Raw genomic sequence first — 17,311 nt, 5'->3', positions numbered from 1 at the left:
TTTTTTTTTGCTGCCTCTTTATTTAAGGAAGCAAGGATGCACAGTGAAATTTAAAAAAAAAAAAAAATCTTTGGAAAAATATGCATAAATTGATTCATATAGAAATTAAGTCCTACCCTTGAAGGTAAGACTTTTTGGCTGCTTTACTGGAGCGCTGTAATAAATGTAAAAGTTTAGAACATATAATTTAATTATCATATTCTGGTCATAAATACTTCAGGGCTATAGTACATTTGAAATCCCAAGAGCTCTAGCTAAGGTTGCAGCTGCAACATCAATTACCATTTATCCATTCCAAGAAAGCTTTGCCTGTGCCCTTGAAACCTTTACGTTCTGGAGAGTATCCAAAAGGGGAAAAAAAAGTCGCGTCGCTCACTTGCGTTAGTGTTTCTTTCTCACTCCTGTGCGAGCTCTAAAATGGTAGCGGACGCCATTTCGGAGCGGGGAGAAAGGGGTGTCTTTGGTGCCAGGGGCTCTGGAGCTGCTGGGGGCTCCTCCGAGCCCGCCCGGCGCTGGCGTGTTAATTAGAGAGTGCCGAGTCAGAGGCACCTGCGGTAGGACGCTCGGCCTCGGGTCCTGCAATAAATATCGTGCAGACTGAGAGAGAGAGATAAAAGGGCCCGATGCCCATAGGGAACCTGCGCTATTTAATATGGTGGTTTTACTTCTCTTGCGCTATATTCAGAATCTTTCCAAATTATTATTCTGTTAACATGCTATTTGTATTTGCCTATGCTCTCAGGGTTTATTTTTATTTCATAGAGTATAATTTATGAGAAATGAAACAACAGTGCTTCGAATGATAGTCCCTGCTACCTCTGCCTAACAGTAGAGAAACACAAGCTCCCTGTGAAGCCTGTTCTTAACAACACGTGTTTGTCATTGAAGCTCTAATAAACACATGTAATTACTATATCTGCTTCTCCAGAGTGGCAGACTGTGTCGGCTAGCACGTGGTGTTGGGGGGGACGTGGGGGGTGTGTGTGCAGTGTTCCCATGTCAGAGTGTGTGCGTGTCCCTTCTCCAGCAGCCGCAGTCTGCTGTGATGCCCGTGCTGCCGTTGCCGGTGCTCCTGCGAGCTTCCAGGAGAGCGCTTGGGTGTGGAGGTGTGGGCTTGGGACAGTCATGGGAGGAGGCAGGAATTCCTGTACATTCAGAGCTTGTAGGTACTGGGTTTTCTAATGAAATACTATTTCTTCATATACTTACGGAGAACAGCGCTTAGGTTTGCAATTCAGGTTCTTCTTAAGATCTCTGGGCTATACGGAGATCAAAACCTTGCTAGCGCCAAGGTTTGACTGGTTCTATACCACAGTACTTACGGGAAAGGTATTCATTCCAATTTATTTTGTTTGCCAGTATAAGTGTATTTTTTTTTTACATAAAATCTTTCATAACGGATATATGTAAAGCCTTTTCTTGGTGTGAACTGAAGTAACTTTTTTGTTTGGAACTCAGTCTGGATACTTTGGTCAATGTCCTTGTTACGATGTACCTGAGTTGTTGGAAACATAAGCAAAAACATTTATGGTACTTGAGGTGACTTTATACAAAACAATGAATCCTACAGTCTGCTTTAGTTGTATTAAAGGGATGGTAAAATGTATGTTGTTCTGCAGACGGAGAGGTTAATTATGAGACTTTGCTGCTGTAGGTATGTCTCATATTTTAAATTTTTCTGTGAATTAGAATCCCAGTACTCCATTGTGAGTTAGCAGTAAAATTTATCCTTATGTAGAGGCAATGTCAGGAGGAGGCATGATGGTACCTGCCAATCTGATTGGAAAATAACAGGTTTCTCTGCCACGAGTTTCTGTATCCAGCAGTGAAGCAAATTTGGCCAGGGCCTTTCTGGGTGACCGATTCCTCATGTTGGTGTTATCTTGGTCACGTTATAGGCGTGTGCACAAAACTAGACCATCAGTTCAAAATCTGGTTTCCTGGTTTATCAAGTCATGATATGGCATTTATCTGGGTGCGCGATAAAGGAAATGGTGTTAGTCATCTTGGCTTTCAGAGGGGCTGTAAAACAGTAATACTGGATGCTTTTATTCACAGGCTTTGGTTAAATACTGTAATCTATAGTAGATTTTTAATTTTTTTATGGCATCACTGGGGACATGCTTGTAATCAAGAACAGCGCTTTTACCAAAGCAATTCGGTTCTCTGTTTTAAGTACGAAACGGGAAAGAAAACTTTTATACAGAACCTACCTATTCTTCAGTTATTTGGAGGGCTCGTTTGTTTGGTTTGTGGGTTTGTGGGTGTTTTGTACGTTCAGGCAGTCAGCAGGAATGTTTGAGTCAGCACCCCAAGACACCTTGGCCTTTGGGTAAATCACCGTGTGTTTAATGCCCACTGACAATGGTTGAGCTGTGTGCACCCTCGGCAGTGGCCGGACAAACCAAAGGCTGTGTGTGTGTCTCCATAGAGTTTGCAGGCAGCCTGGGAGGAAAACATTGGTTCTTACCAGCTCATACTAATTTTCAGTTTCTTTAAACTTAAGTGAATACGTTACAAGAGACGGAAGAGACCATCGTAACCAGTGGTTCAGGTTCTCAGCAAAATGCATTTTTGAAATTATTTTCAATTGGGAAGCATAGATTAATATTGTATAGCGTCAATAGCCTTGTCTTAAAATTTTTTTTTCTGCTTGAACTGAAAACTACTTTCCTGCCTAGAGGGTATAAAAAATAATTAGTAGTTTCTCTAGTTAATAAAGAAATAAGCAAGCAATTTAAAAAATGTAATCAGTTGGTGTATGCAGCTGAGTGTTTACATTGTTCTCATTGCTAGAAGATAAGAATGAGGCCCAGACGGCAATGACATTGAAAATTGTTTCTTTACTGTTAGTTCGGTGATACTACTTAAGCAGATAAGTAACTCGCCTTTAAGAGTATGTTAGTTGAATAGTAAGGTGACTTATGCTGGAGAACCAAGACTTACGGTGTGCAGTATTTTGTGGTCTATATCATGCAGAGTGAATGCAGCTCATATTTGTGAAGCAATAGATTAGAAGTAGGAGCAAAATGAATAGTCTTTTTACCCTGCTTTAAACTTAAGTAATAAATATAGTCAAATGTTGAGCTGTTTCTTCCCACCCTAGACTTATTGCATCCATTTCTTTCCTTGGAGTTGGCAGTTGGACATGAATAGCATTTCCTTATCATTTTTTAGGAGCCAGTTGCAAGTGTTCTGTTTTTGTAGTTTATAATAGCACCAGGGAATGCCTTAGTTGTCCGTATGTCTGAAAAAAACTTGTATTATGCGTTTCCCCTGAACTTTTCTTCAGGGTAGATTTTTTTTTTTTAAAGGTGAAAATTGCTAAGATGACAGCTGCTGCTTTCCCTAGCAGCCCCCCAGATTTCCCGAGATGCTCCTTCCCCTGTTCTGTAGCTTGCAGCCATTTTCCTTAAATGCAATTAGTTTTTAAACTGTTAACTGAGTTCTCTTCTCATTGCACATGTGTAACTTGCTATTGGTGCTAATTTATTTCGCATTTTTTAAAAGAATTTACCCTTCAGCAGAACTGTGCTAGGGCTGGGTGTGGTTTCGGACAAAATGTGATCAAGGCTGATCATCCTAAGCTTTCATGTGCTGGTAAAGAGTTGGAAGTTGTAGACTGTAAATGACTAATAATTTTAGTTGCTGAGAGTATTCATCTCTCTGTTATCTCACTAGAGGTTTTTTTTCATTTGATAATGTAAAGTAACAGGAAGGTAGTATATTTTTGTAAATAATATTATAGTGTTAGTAGATTCGGTGTAGGGGAGGGTGCACATTCTGTGTTGTATCGGGGAGGTTTTATATTCTTCACAGTAAAGATAGAAGAAAGAGGAAAAAGCAAATGTTTTCTTCAGTAATGAACGACTGCGCTGGAGGAAGGTTTCTTCAGAAGAGCGAATAACTTTCTCTGCCACATCTTTCTGCTCAAATGTTTATAGCTGATGGCAGGGCTGTGAGTTTGCTGGTCACCCGTATCTGATCTCCCGGCTGTAATAGCCGCGCCGGAGGAGCATGGTGCTGGTGTGACTGCCTCACCCGGCCCCCGTCAGCGTGTCCCCCCGGGCCCTGGCCGCTGGCCTCCACGGGAGGACGACGTGACCCGCGGTGGACGGGGACCCCGAGAAAGGAAAACTTCACACTGCCATAAACCTTACCACACCCGACTTTATTAAAGTTTGAACCTTGAGCCTGGTCCGAAAGTCTCTGGTAAATGATTAACACAGAAATGGCTTTGGTTAAGCAACTTGATTTCTACAGAGCTCGTTACTGTGGCTGCATCTTCTTTTCTTTAAGTCTTTCCATTTTACCCCCGTATGTTTCCTTGACTGGAACTTTTTAATTATCGTATTATCTGGGAGTGTAATTTCCCTCCCTTACCTCTTCCTTAGGAAGTGGCTGTTTGTCTTTTACTATGTGTAACTTTATAGGTAAAAGATTTCTAGTAAACCTCAAGCCAGTTTGTTGTAGCTCTTGCTAAGGAGTCCTTATGCACTATAATCCCTCCTATTCTCCATGTTTCAGGCAAGCAAAATTGTGTTTTACACGACCAGGGGACTGTCAGTGTCTGGCAGCTCTCCACACAGTTAGTAAATATTGGCCTTATCTGATATAGCCAGGCTTGAAAAAGATATGCCAGAAGCCCAGATTAGATTGCTGGCTACTGCTTTATTAATCAATGTAATTTATTTTTAGTTTTGTAAGTCATATCATCTGCTTTTTCTCATGTTACATTTTCTATGGTAGTGGTACAGAAAATGAGCCCTGTTTAAAAATTAAAGGTGATTGAAAAGTTTCAGTGGAATATGTTTGGCACTACCATAGTTTCTATGACAGTTGATGAATGTTTCCGTACAAATTTCTGACAAAAGCATTTTTAAGGTATAAAGAGTTTAATTTTTGTGTCTAAATTAGCTGTCTTCACAACTGTGCATGGAAAGATGTTTCCATCTTTTTCTGGTTTTAATCATTTTAATGAAATGAAGTTCTCAAGTTACATATTCCTTATTTAAAAATCATAGGCTATCAGCCTGTATTTCAATGTTTAAACTGAGATTTTTAGTATAAGAAAAGGAGCTACTGGGCCTAAAACTTTAGAGAAGATAAGGCAACTTACAGTAGCTTTTGACTGGCCAGTGATTACTGTTTTTAATAGGGGTTTTTTGGTTTTGAGGTGTTGATTTTTTTTTTTTTTTTTTTTTTTTTTTTTTTTGCATATGACTCTACAAAGTGGAGAAACAACTTAATTCCTCTTTCCAAATGGATCAGTAAGCTGGGGGGGAAACAAAACACCACAACAAACCAAACAACAGAAGAAAGTAATATATGTATCGCATGAAAGGAAGCAAAGCTTTGTAGTCAAAATTATTTGTCTAATTAGACAGGAAAGCTGTGAGGGAGCAAAGAACCAGGTACGGGCTCTCAAGCCTGAGGTTGCCCTCTCGTCTCAGGATTCCTTCTGAAATCTTAGTGGAACAGCAGACCTGCCCCAGAGCGAAGGAGATGTGCACGCTGCAGCCCAGCACCTGGGGCCATCGTGAGATCCCGCAGCAGGCTGTGCTGCCCGGTGAACTGCTCTGGCAGTGGTGGGGGTCTGCTCTGTACTTCCTGAGGCAACCCAGAGGGCACGGAGACCTTACCTCTCTGAATACGGAGTGAAGCTGAGATCTGCTGGGAAAGGCAGGAGCACCCAAAATGTGATCTGCGTTGAACATCTGCACCAGTTCCAGTCACGTGGTGAGGAAGGGTCTCTTCAACCAGAGGAGCTGGGCATTGCTCAGCTCAAAGCACAGCTCCGTTGACTTGAGGTTGTAGTGCGCCTTTCTGCAAAGTATGTGCCAGATCTCCAGCCGTCTGTTAAGAAGGCAGGATTTCTGAGAAGGCTGTTTTGTATTAACCAAATACCATCACGCACAGCTTTGTGATAAGAGGCAGAAGTAGATTTGAATCCTCAGCTTCCTTATCCGTGAGGTTTCTTTTCCTGCAAACCCATAGCCATTAGCTTCCATCAGCCGATTTCTTCATCAGAGGAGATGGGGCCATGCAAATGGCAACTTCCATCGTTAACGGTATTCATTCCTTGAGTGCCTCTGCGCTGAGGAAGGCAGACAAGCTTTGTAGAAATTAGGATGAGCATGTAATTAAAGATGCGTGTTTGTAAGGACATCAAATAAATGTAACTGGGTTGAATTAAATTCCGCCATTACTTGAATGTTGAGTGCTGGATTGTGCAACCTTAGTATTTTATTATAGCTTTCTGCTCTTTAAAAGAAGACAAATTAATTATAAAACACAGAAAATTCATCATATGGATTATAAACAGGATTACAATCTATCGGTGACTGCCACTGTAGTTGACAGACTAGCTAACGATGGTTGTCAGCCTCTTTGTAGAGTAACAGAGTAGAAGAAACATTGCAGCACTTCACAAATATTTTCTGAACGCAAAGGAGTGATGTGACGGATTTGGGTTCTTTTCCAAGTTCTGGAAAGAAGCATTCTTTCCTGGGTGGGCTTTTTTCTTCCCTTTTTCCTCAAGGTTGACTCATTCTACTTCATTCCCACTGCCAGCCTTTCCTGTTGAAGCCTTCGCACCACCCTTGTTCTGGTCTTATTCTTCTCTCCTTCTTCCCACCGCTATTCCAGCATGTTTGAGCTGTTGCTATGGTCTTGTCTTTCACTTTTCTGCTCAGCCCTCTCTGCTCTAGTCTTAGATACAGGTCACCTTCTCCCCTAGCTCATATCAGACTGTTTTTTAGAGGGGTCTACATGTACCTTAGGTCTTTGCGTGCCTGTACTGTCTCATTTTTTCCCTTAACACAAGTAATTCTCACTTTTCTCTGCCCTCTGGTTCCATATTTGTCAAAGTGTGGACTTCATTGACACATTTATTCTGGTTTGACTTTTATCCCTCTGTATGTGAGTGGTAGGATTCCCACTCCTTGTCTGCTTTTATTATCTCTCTGTATGTGAGTGGTAGGATTCCCACTCCTTGTCTGCTTTTATTATCTAACTCCCTCTTAGTAAGAGCAAACACCACAGCAAAAGTCCTTTGAATTGCCGGACGGGCCATTTCTCAATTGCTCTCTGGGGATGGGGCATATGGAGGCGACCTGTTCAAAAGTAAAGCCTCCCAGGTGTTGGAGTGTTTTAATTCGGGCTTGGAATTCTAAGGTTTTTGTGAATGTTTGAGAACTATGTTGGTTTTTTTTTTTAAATGTGTGACCAAAGCTGGTCAGACTTTCTTGAGGAGAGGAAAGGGAATTTTCCATGCAAAAGCCAGCCCACGTACAAATGTTAAGCCCACATCAGGGAACGTGGATCTTCTGGAGAGTTTCCAAGCAAAGGCACCAAAGTCTTAAAAAAATGTTATTTTCTATCTTCATCTGGAAAGTGGCTGGAACCCTGTTGGACAAAATTTTCTGTGAAAATCACTTTAACCATACAGTATAGAAATTGCATTTTAGAAGTTTAAAACTTTGTGAAAATAAACTCAACAAAACGGTCCTTCTGACAGGAGGTGTCCAGGCAGCCTTCAACAGGTAATGCGTCGGGTTTTGGCTGTATTGTTTACACGTGCTGAATAAGATTAGCCTCTGAACTTTGGCACAACCACTGTTGGTTCAGCCCTTATGATTAGAAGCAGCTCGAAGGTGATTACGATAGATTGTTTATTGTTCTAACAATGGTTTATTTTTTTTGTTAAAGAACTAACCCTTCATTTGTAGATGGCCTGTATGTTGACATAGGAAAACCAGATCCTGAAATTAGGAATATATATTCTTTTCCTAAAATGCTGGGGTGAAATGATCATTTATTACTGTGAATATATATCAATATATCGCTTAATTTGCACAGCTTTTTGTATTAGTATCCCAGTAGAAAACTCTGTGATGATACTGGAAATTAAGCTCTTGTAGGACTCAATGCAGACTGCAGGGAATGTGACAGTAATGAAAACAATATGGAGCAAGAGCATGTTTCAAGAGTCAATTTTAAAGGCTAGGATAATTGTGCAAGAAACTTGGCTTCAGAAATGTGTAAGAGAAGTAATCTTGACCTAGTCAAATAGGCCATGAAAAATCCATACAGCTTTACTTACATTTTACAAAATTCACTGTTCAACTGTTTCAGAGTCTAGGGAACTTTGTGTGCAGAACTGTAATATTTGAGGATGAGGGCGATCCATTTCTTGCAGTTATGCATATTATGTTTGCCAGTGTCCCATAGATCTTAATTAAAGGTATTTTTCTGCCTTTTTTTTTTTAGCCCTGGAATGAGATCAGATGTAAGCTCTTCTACATCCACAACCTCAGCAACTACGGGACCACCTCCCAAGCTTTGTCTTGTTTGCTCTGATGAGGCCTCTGGGTGTCATTATGGTGTTCTTACTTGTGGCAGCTGCAAAGTGTTCTTCAAAAGAGCTGTGGAAGGTAAGACATGTTTTGGTGAATTTGCTGTTTAAAAATGTAAAATCCACATACATATCATCCACATTGAAAACCAGTCTATTTAATCTTACTGGAATCCGTGTTTTTGCTAGAATCCTACTGGAAAAACCCATCCATTATATCACGGATCTTTTCATAGTAAATAACATTGATAGTGGTGTATTATCTGAAGCATAGATTCCATTTACATTTATAAAATGCTCCCATTCACTCACAGTGTAAAAGGGTGTATTGTTGTCTTGGCTTTTTGTTTCTTTCGTTTTCTTTCACTGCTGTTGTTTTTGTTTATTTGTCCTATTTCTATACAGATATTTGTCTGTGTGCATTAGATTTGTAAAGTTTGTGATTTTTAAGTTTAATGTTAGCTGTTTTGTGTATAAAACTGTATGTGAAACTTAATAAATCTGTTATATGCGAGGTTATGATAGTTGTACAATTTTTCCTATAAGCAATATTGGTTAAATTACATACATGTCCATGTGTGTTATTTGCGGGGGTAACTAGGTAACAGGAACATGTATGTGGTTTTGGATCATTGAGATTTCTCTCTAATCACAGGAAGAAAATCATTCTGGAAAATAGAGATGATGGAAAATGAAATGTGAATCTGTAGTGTATATAGCAGAATAAGTAATGTGTGATTTTTGGGCTGTAAGTAGCCATTTTGTAGTGAACTAGGTTGTACCTCAAGGTCTGACTCTTCGCTTCAGTATCAGAGAGATGCAGAAAAGTTAAGAGTATATTCTCAGTGTCTCCGAAAGGATAGAGATTCCTCTGTTCTGATATTATGTTGTTGTTAGTTACATCCTTACAGGGTTTCCTGTCTCGTGCCTTCTTCGTGCAGCCGTTACTGGGTATTTTGAAGTGTATCAGACTATCATTTTTTGCTAACGTTTTTGCAAGTTGGGTTTCACTGGAGAAGAGGGAAGGCTGTTTTGACAAAGATGAGCCACCATTCAGTCTTTCAGAAGAAGCACTTTCTCCCAGTTCCCAGCTCCCTGGATGCAATAGGGAGCTCCATGGAAATGCAGAGCCTCTCGGAGGGATCGGAAAAGTCAAGTTCATATCACAGTTTTTGCTAGTCACAAGGGGAAAGGGTGTCAGTTCTGTGGGAAGCTGAAGCTGTTTCTGAAGTATAACGAGATGATATGAGCTCAAGTGCAAAGCACTGAGGTGCTTGGGCTCTCTGTGACTCCCAACTGGTCCTGTCTGGAGTTGCACTCCCATTTAGAGCCAGGCTCTTTGTTGAAACAAATAATCATCTGTATCTTTGATTAAAATAAGGTCTCTGGATATCTCTCAGAAGTCTTGTATGGCAGCTGCATATATGTCATAGCGGTGGTTTTGCCAGTCCTCAAGCTTAAACAAATCACAAAAGTATTGATATATGAAGAAATCAACCCAGTAATTCCTTTTGATCAGTGATGCAACTTGCTGCATCTTATATCAACTGTATTAATGTTAAAAATGTAAGGAGGCTTGTAGCTGAAAAATTGCAACAAATTCCTCGAGGCTTACCTCCGCTTTCATTTTTATTGTTCCATAGATTATCCCAACCTTAATCCTTCCAATTAGTTATTGTGGATGTTTTCAGGAGGTCTTCCAGTATCTGTTAGTTCTAGTGTTCACTTCAAGGAACAAATAATTTGCTTTTGTCTCTTATAGGCATTTTTCTTATTAGGAAGATATGTAAAAAGAATTTGTTTCTGCGATATCCTTTTTATTAATAGCTGCCAGGCACCTGTTAGTATACAGTTCAAGCTGACTCTGCACGTTGGTTATCCAGCCTTTAGCCTGAAACCCTTTTTTGTACCTTGTCTACACGCATGTGTACTGTGACAGAAATAGTCACGGAAACTGGAAGTATGAGTATCTAGAAAATCAATATAAAGTTTATTTCTTTCAGTGAAGAGTAGAACTAGAGGAGAAGAGGAAGGATGAAGGTGGGACAGCAACTGTATATACACAGTTCTCCACGCAAATGGGCCTTTCTTCAGGAACCCAGGGTGGCCAAAGCCATCTAGTCCTTATTTTCGTGGTGCTTCAGAGCCCTTGTGATTCAGTTTCTCCAGTCGCAGAACCAACCCCGTTCACATCCCAGAATGTTACCCCCACCCCGCTGCCAACGCAGATCTTTACCACTCCTCCCCACCTCCGCTTCCTCGCCTTGCTTCAGATCCTCACACCTCCCCTCCGCTTCAGATTCCCCCAACACCTCTGCCTCCTGCTGTGCTCCAGATTGTCCTTGTTCTTCAGCATTCTGAATTCCATCTCCCAAAATGCTTTGTCTGCAGTTTCTAACCTTTTTACACGCCGGTGTGCTCAAATGAGCAAAGACTCATTCAGTCTCATAGTGCTTCAGAGCCCCAGGCGCCGACTTGTGCTGTGGGCACGGCAATGTTGAAGAGTGTCCGGCCTCTCTGTAAAATGCCCGTCTGCTGTAAATCCCCTTGGAAACATCTCCGTTTGCTCACTACCAGTTTTTAGCAGTGTATTGTTTGTGAAGTATCTTGAGTTTTGAGCAGCAAAGACAACTGAAATGCATTCCTTTGTGCAACTGGCATGTCCTCTGGGTAGCAGTCAGACGTGAAGCAGAAGGTGGGACCAACTTCCCTTCATTTTTCCACCAAATGTTCGTGTGACAGGAAGGCTTTAGTATAATGTAATACAAAGAAATGGTGTAGCTTTCACCTAAAAAAGGCAAGAATAGGTAAGTAGTAAATACAAGAAACCAAACAGTACCTTCACGGAGATGAAGCTCTTTGTTAGGAAAAAAAATGGAACAGCTGAGGAAAATCTACACCTGAAGCATCTGTATTGACTGTGTGAAACCATGGTCTCATTGAACATCTTTGAGACATGAAATTATAGTCTCTGTTCCACTACAATGATGACAGATATTCATCGGTTTGTATTTCATGTGTGCATGCATGTGTATTTGTTCTATACGTATTAGTATGCTAATGGCAAACAGAATCGTGAATCATGGATCTACTTTCTAAGTTACCTTAAACACAGAGATTATACAAGGGTCAGTAAGGCTTCCTCTTCTTCAAATGAAAAAGGTAGGGGGGTTTGTTCAGAAAAACGTTCAGGGCTTCCTTGGAATATCAACTTGAAACACTTCACTGGAGAAGTTTGTCTAATGCATACCCATGATGTTCACAGCTGACTTGAAACAAATTCCTAACCTTCATCTTTTTCTGTGAGAAGACTCTTAGACTCCATTGTTAATAACTCAGTATTTGGAAAATATGTTTGTTTCTCGCAATATTATACTATTAGGACTTTGAAATATAGTGTAAAAGCCTAGGTTGCAGCTTCCTGCCCTCTAAAGAAACATGTTTCTTGATCCCTGTCTGGGAGAAGGATATATCTTTTAGCAATACCTTTCTCTAAATAAGTTATATTGAGACACTTATTCATATAATTCAAATAATTAAGAATAGATACTACTCTTCTGTTGCCCTGCTCTTAACAGCTAAGAAATACAGTTAATTTATGTAGTTCAAGTTGCCGTATTTCTAGAGTCAGTTTTGCTCTGAATCTGTGAATCCATAAAAATGCCAGAGAACTTGGTTTGTCCAGTTCAGACTCCAAGTTAAACAAGGAGGAGGTTTCAAGACTTTCCAAATGATGAAAGCTCTGTCTGTGTATCTGTAGAAATGTTTACATGTATACTTTCAAAACGTGTTTATGAACGTTATTTACATCTCTTGTGAAGCTAATTAGGGAAATTGGAAACATGCTATAGAAGATAGCTTTGAGAAACGTAAGAGAAAAACAGTTTTAAAAATAGAATGTGCTTGATGTTACCAAATAGAAAATAGGATTTCTACTTAAATTTACTGGCTTTGGTGTCTAAATATGAGACATGTTTGGTGTATAGATATATGAAATCATATGGATACTGATCTTATTTTCACAAGAAATGAAGTACAGTAAGTAAAGGTATTATATAGTCCCCAGATCCTTAACGTTACTGAGGGAATGAATGACTTCACCTACTACTCTAATTGTAGAGCTTATGGTTATTTTGTTTGTCTTTGTGAATATAGGGCAGCACAACTATCTCTGCGCTGGGAGAAACGATTGCATTATTGACAAAATTCGGAGGAAAAACTGTCCAGCGTGCCGCTACCGGAAATGTCTTCAAGCTGGCATGAACCTCGAAGGTAACTTAAAATGTTCAAATCCCTTTTTTATTTTTGAGTCCTAGACAATAAAGGTCATGCTGCTTATGAAGCTAACGCAATTATTTGAGCAGCACTTTAATATGTTAAAAATAAGTACTGCATTTTAGGGCATGTATGAGCATTTTAATGAAAAGCAAGATCTTTTAATGCTAAAATTTCTCCTGTACTTTCCTATCCATACTCAATTGCTCTGTCTCTCAGTATGTTCAGGAGAAGCGAGTCATCCACACAAAACAGGGTTATTTTTTATTCCTGTCAGGGTTATTTTTTATTCCTGTCAGCACATATATCTTGTTGCTTTTTCACTGAATCCGAGACAGCAGAACTCTAGGAGAACTCCTGTAGGGAAGCGTGACACCTGCCCATCCTTACTCGGGAGCGTGACCTAACACTGAAACCACAGATGAGGACGAAAGCCCAGAGACACAGATCTAAAGTTGGAGTGGGGCTTATATCTTCAAACTGAAGAAAAGGAAATTATTTTTGTTCATGCTGTGGATTCTTCTTAAATGTCTGTCAGAATCTCTCTAGAAAAGATAGGTTAGGTAAATAAATTTAAACGTACCAGTACATATTTGTTCTCTGCGAAGTCCTGGAAGGCTTATGAGAAACTGAAGACCACATCAACTACAGATTAAGCAGCAGTTGTAAAATGGCATAAAACATTTTTATTAGTGTCAGCTACATTTTATGCTTGATGTTTTTTCCTTGAGCTGTAGAGATTAATACAGTACTTACTAGCATAGTTATCATGGTGATACTTGTATAATCAAAATTGTCAGATAAAATAAAAATGTCAAAAATGTATTTGTCAGATACAAATATGAACAGAGTTTCATTTCAGTCAGTGATGATATCCTTTGGTAAAATGTAAGTGGTGAATTATGTTAGAGATAGATGATACACATATTGGAGTCTATGTTAGCACGTCCTTTCTTCCTCTTCTGCTTCCAACCTCTCGCAGGAGGATGAATCACCAGTTTTTTGGCCCTGCAGGTCGCTCTACATGCCCCTTCCTCCAGAGCAAAGGGAAAAAACCCAATGGTCTGAAATGCTTCCCCTCCTATGACATGCTTACAAGTACATCCCTTACTTCATGGTAGAGATTTGCAGGGAAGAGAGGAGGTTGCTGGTTGGTTTGTTGAAGTGTTATTGTGATCTGCGTGCAGGATGTGAGGGTACATCTCTTAACAGCCAAAATCTACAATAGTGGGTTCTAAAATAGTACGTGAGGTTGTCAACGAGTGTCTCCCTGGAGCTAGATTTAGCTTTTAGACCCTCCCAGTGGGCTCAACCTTGCAACTTCAGAGATAATAGCAGGGTAGTCTGCTTGCCTGCTCTTGGTGTCCAAGGTGGAAAGATGCAATGCCCTGCTGGGGCTGCTGGGGCCAGTAGCAAGTAGAGGTAAAAGCAAAGCCTAAAGAAAGTTTAGAATAATGCAAAAAAACACAATTTTCATTTTGAGGTGGAAAAGAATACATCTTGTTTTAAGACTTGTTTCTATTTTTTTCTCTCCATAATTGTTTTCAAAATTCATATATCATATTCATATATTTATCTATATGAATAAAGCACCTTATTATGTATATTACTCTAATAGTAAGCCTTTCCCTTCCTGCATCAATTTATGTGAACTCTTTTTAAAGTAGACACCAATATAGTTATCTCAGGCTCTAGGACGTCTTCTTTGAGTTGCCTTTCTGCACCAAAAAAAATTAAAATTGAATGACGTCTAATACTTGCCACTCTTCCGCATGTAGTTTGGAGCCCTTCCAACTATAGTTTGTTTGCCTGAATTTTGGCACAGAGAATCCTAGAGAATAGTGACTTTCTGGAGGATGGATATTGTTATATAAGTTGTTGGAAAAGGGGGCGGGGAACTTTTATGACTGAGATGGAAAAGAGATCTAGAAACTTAGCAATGCAAAAATGGAAGAACCCAAGGTAGTGTGAAGCAGTAAAAAACAACCGTGAAAACGATGATCTATCGGACAGGTCTGAACAGATGGTGAATTGGTCGTACAGAAGAACTTGTAGAATAGAAAACTGGAAGGCAGCATAAAGTGCAGAAGAGACTAAAAAAGAGTTCCTTTTATCTTGGCTATTTTAGGGTCACAGTTCAGGAATTACTGTTGTTTAAAAGATAATTAATTTTGCATACTTTTTAGACAGTAATTTCTTTTTGAAAAGTCATCAGGTGTATCGTCAGTGCATAAATAATGGTTATAAGCAAACCAGTTAATGAATAGCAAGAGATCAAAATATCCTAGCATGTCAGCCTGAAGGCCCCTTTCACTTAGCCTTACTTGCTGGTAGACTTCTTCCATGAATCTGTCCTGTCACGTTTCGAATATCTCTAGGTTTCTAATACCCGCAGTGAATTTCACTGTTAGGTATTGGGTAGAAGACTAACTTAATTTTGAATAAATAAATACACAGAATCTACCGTGCAGTATTTTAATTCTTACCTGCTCTTGTGCTGAGACAAAAGTGGCTCCTTGTACACTAGAAACATGTTACTTGATAATTTTCTATTGTAGTCTGGTTTATCATCAGTCGTACCTTTGGCCCTACTTATCACCCTTTTCTGGAACTTTCTTGTTTCTATTGCATGGTTTTTTTGGGTGTAGGGGACTGCAGAAACATAAAACTATCAAGCTGCAGGTACTAGAGATTTATATGGTACAATAATGATATTTTGTACTATAGCCTTTATTTCTTTGAATTCTCATTTCCGCTTTCATTGTTAATTGACCCTAGGCATTCCTTGGCACCCTTTCTCTTTCTGATGTGTTTGAAAAAAAGATTTATTGTTGGGTTTTATGCCTGTAAAAAGTCATCTCATAATTTTTTTGGCCTTTCTGACTGCATTTTATAGTTAAACTGTTGGCAATTTATGATTTTTTTTCTGTCATCTTCATTTTGAATTTATTTCAGTTTTTTGAAGGATCTCTTCCTCTTTCTAATTCATTGCCCTGCTCTGTAACTGCAGTGGGTTTTGTCATTATAAATCCCATTTTAGAAGTGAAGTGCATGGTCTCCATGTCTATCTGGCAGCGTTTGGTCCTCAGCATGGTGGTGGGAACGTTTCATCACCTCCCGGGACGGTGCCGGCGTGGTTCAGGTGCACAGGCCATCTGCCCAACGGGCAGGAAATGTGTGCAGGGAAATAGGAAGCCTGCAGAACCTCGCTGGATGCCAGACTGCAGGGGGGTTGGGGTTTTTGGGGGGTGGATTGTTTGTTTTTAACAGAAAACCTCGGATGCTTTTATTTCCATGCCGAGTTTATCTGTATGCATTGTCTTCTGTAATTTGCCCTAAGGAGCTGGTTTTAAATTTGTGGTATTTTTTATATTTGAAAATAAATTGTAAAGAAATACATTATCTCAACCTTCTTTTTTTGTGAGTTACAACTATATATCTAAGTCAGGTCTAGTAGCATAGCCTCATAAAAATTCTTGCATAATACTCTGTCTTATCAGTTATATTTCTTTTGATTATAATTTTCCCAGACCTTCTGGGCTGGAAATACTCCATACCAGGTGTCTGCATTAAGCTGAAGGCACGTGCGTGTAAATTTAAGTCAAAGCAGTTCGTTTGCTTTTGAGCAAAAAATGCTAGAATATTGAAAGGATTTTGGAGCAGCCATTTCAAAATTTAGATGAGAATAAAAAGCAGCTCTTTGCTCCAAGGAAAGGACTGTTGCTATTCCCCCATGACGGTCTTGGCAAATGTGGCCAGTGTATAAGCCTTTGGGAAACTGCAATTTATACGAGGTCCATAGAGAATTTCTTATCTTTAGCAGTTAGTTTCTGAAGTCTCTGTCCTAGCCAGTGGGAGAAACAGGGTTAGGAGGGGGATTTTATATGTTGTTAAGCTACAGAGTTGGTGCATTTCTGATGATTAGAGATTCTGAACAGGTCAGTAGAAACTTTGAATGTGAAACCACATTACATGAGGCTTTTATGTGCTACTGATTTATCTCGGAAGTTCCAGAACAGAAATCAATTAATTAATTGAGACACAGGAAAAGAACTGGGTTTCACTCTGGTCTCCGTTAAATAGCGCGTTCAGTGTAGCAGACTGCATCCAGGAGAGCTGAAAGCCAAGTAGGAGACTCCATTATTGACAATATGCTAATAAAATTGTTGCTCCAACTTTTTGTAGTTTACAGTTAACATCTCTGTGTGTGTGATGTTTTATTCATTTGGCGAATTAGTTTTATGGTTTAATTACGCAGCAATGATTTATATGCAAGAGAGCTGGCAAGAGAAAAATCTCCTCCGGCCCAGCATTTTCAAAAAAATGTTTTCCCTGGCTTGAGAGATTGAGTAACTTCTTACCCATTAAATATGGGGGTTTTTTTTCCTTTCTTCTGCATGGCTTTTATACTTAATATTTTAAGGAACTTACAAAGTGCGCAGTCCTGCAAATATTTCCAGACAGGTGTCATGCTGTCACATGAAGTTTCACTGAAATTTTGCATGTAATAGAAATTGTAGGATCAGGCCTCGTGTTTTAGGATCAGCCTTGTAACATACCTGCGGGTGTTATTTAACATTTTGAAACATTAACATAAATGTGACTTTCATTAAAACGTAAAATAAGTTTATTTTCATGAGGAGTTTAATTACAATTAATGTGAAATTACTTCCAGTTTTA

General features: G+C 39.5%; 1 protein-coding gene across 1 annotated transcript in view; it reads left to right on the top strand.

Moving 5' to 3' along the window:
* NR3C1 (nuclear receptor subfamily 3 group C member 1) overlaps positions 1-17,311 on the top strand; it is a 70,536-nt gene that overhangs the window by 35,473 nt on the left and 17,752 nt on the right. The window contains exons 3-4 of the mRNA XM_050905312.1: positions 8,272-8,435; positions 12,512-12,628. Coding sequence (XP_050761269.1) covers positions 8,272-8,435; positions 12,512-12,628 — 281 coding nt within the window. The remainder of the gene's footprint in view (positions 1-8,271; positions 8,436-12,511; positions 12,629-17,311) is intronic.

This window comes from Gymnogyps californianus, chromosome 14 (genome assembly GCF_018139145.2).
Source record: "Gymnogyps californianus isolate 813 chromosome 14, ASM1813914v2, whole genome shotgun sequence".
In the NCBI taxonomy this organism is placed as follows: Eukaryota; Metazoa; Chordata; class Aves; order Accipitriformes; family Cathartidae; genus Gymnogyps; species Gymnogyps californianus.
Note: the sequence above shows the minus strand (reverse complement) of the source record. Positions and strands in the feature narration are given on the sequence as shown.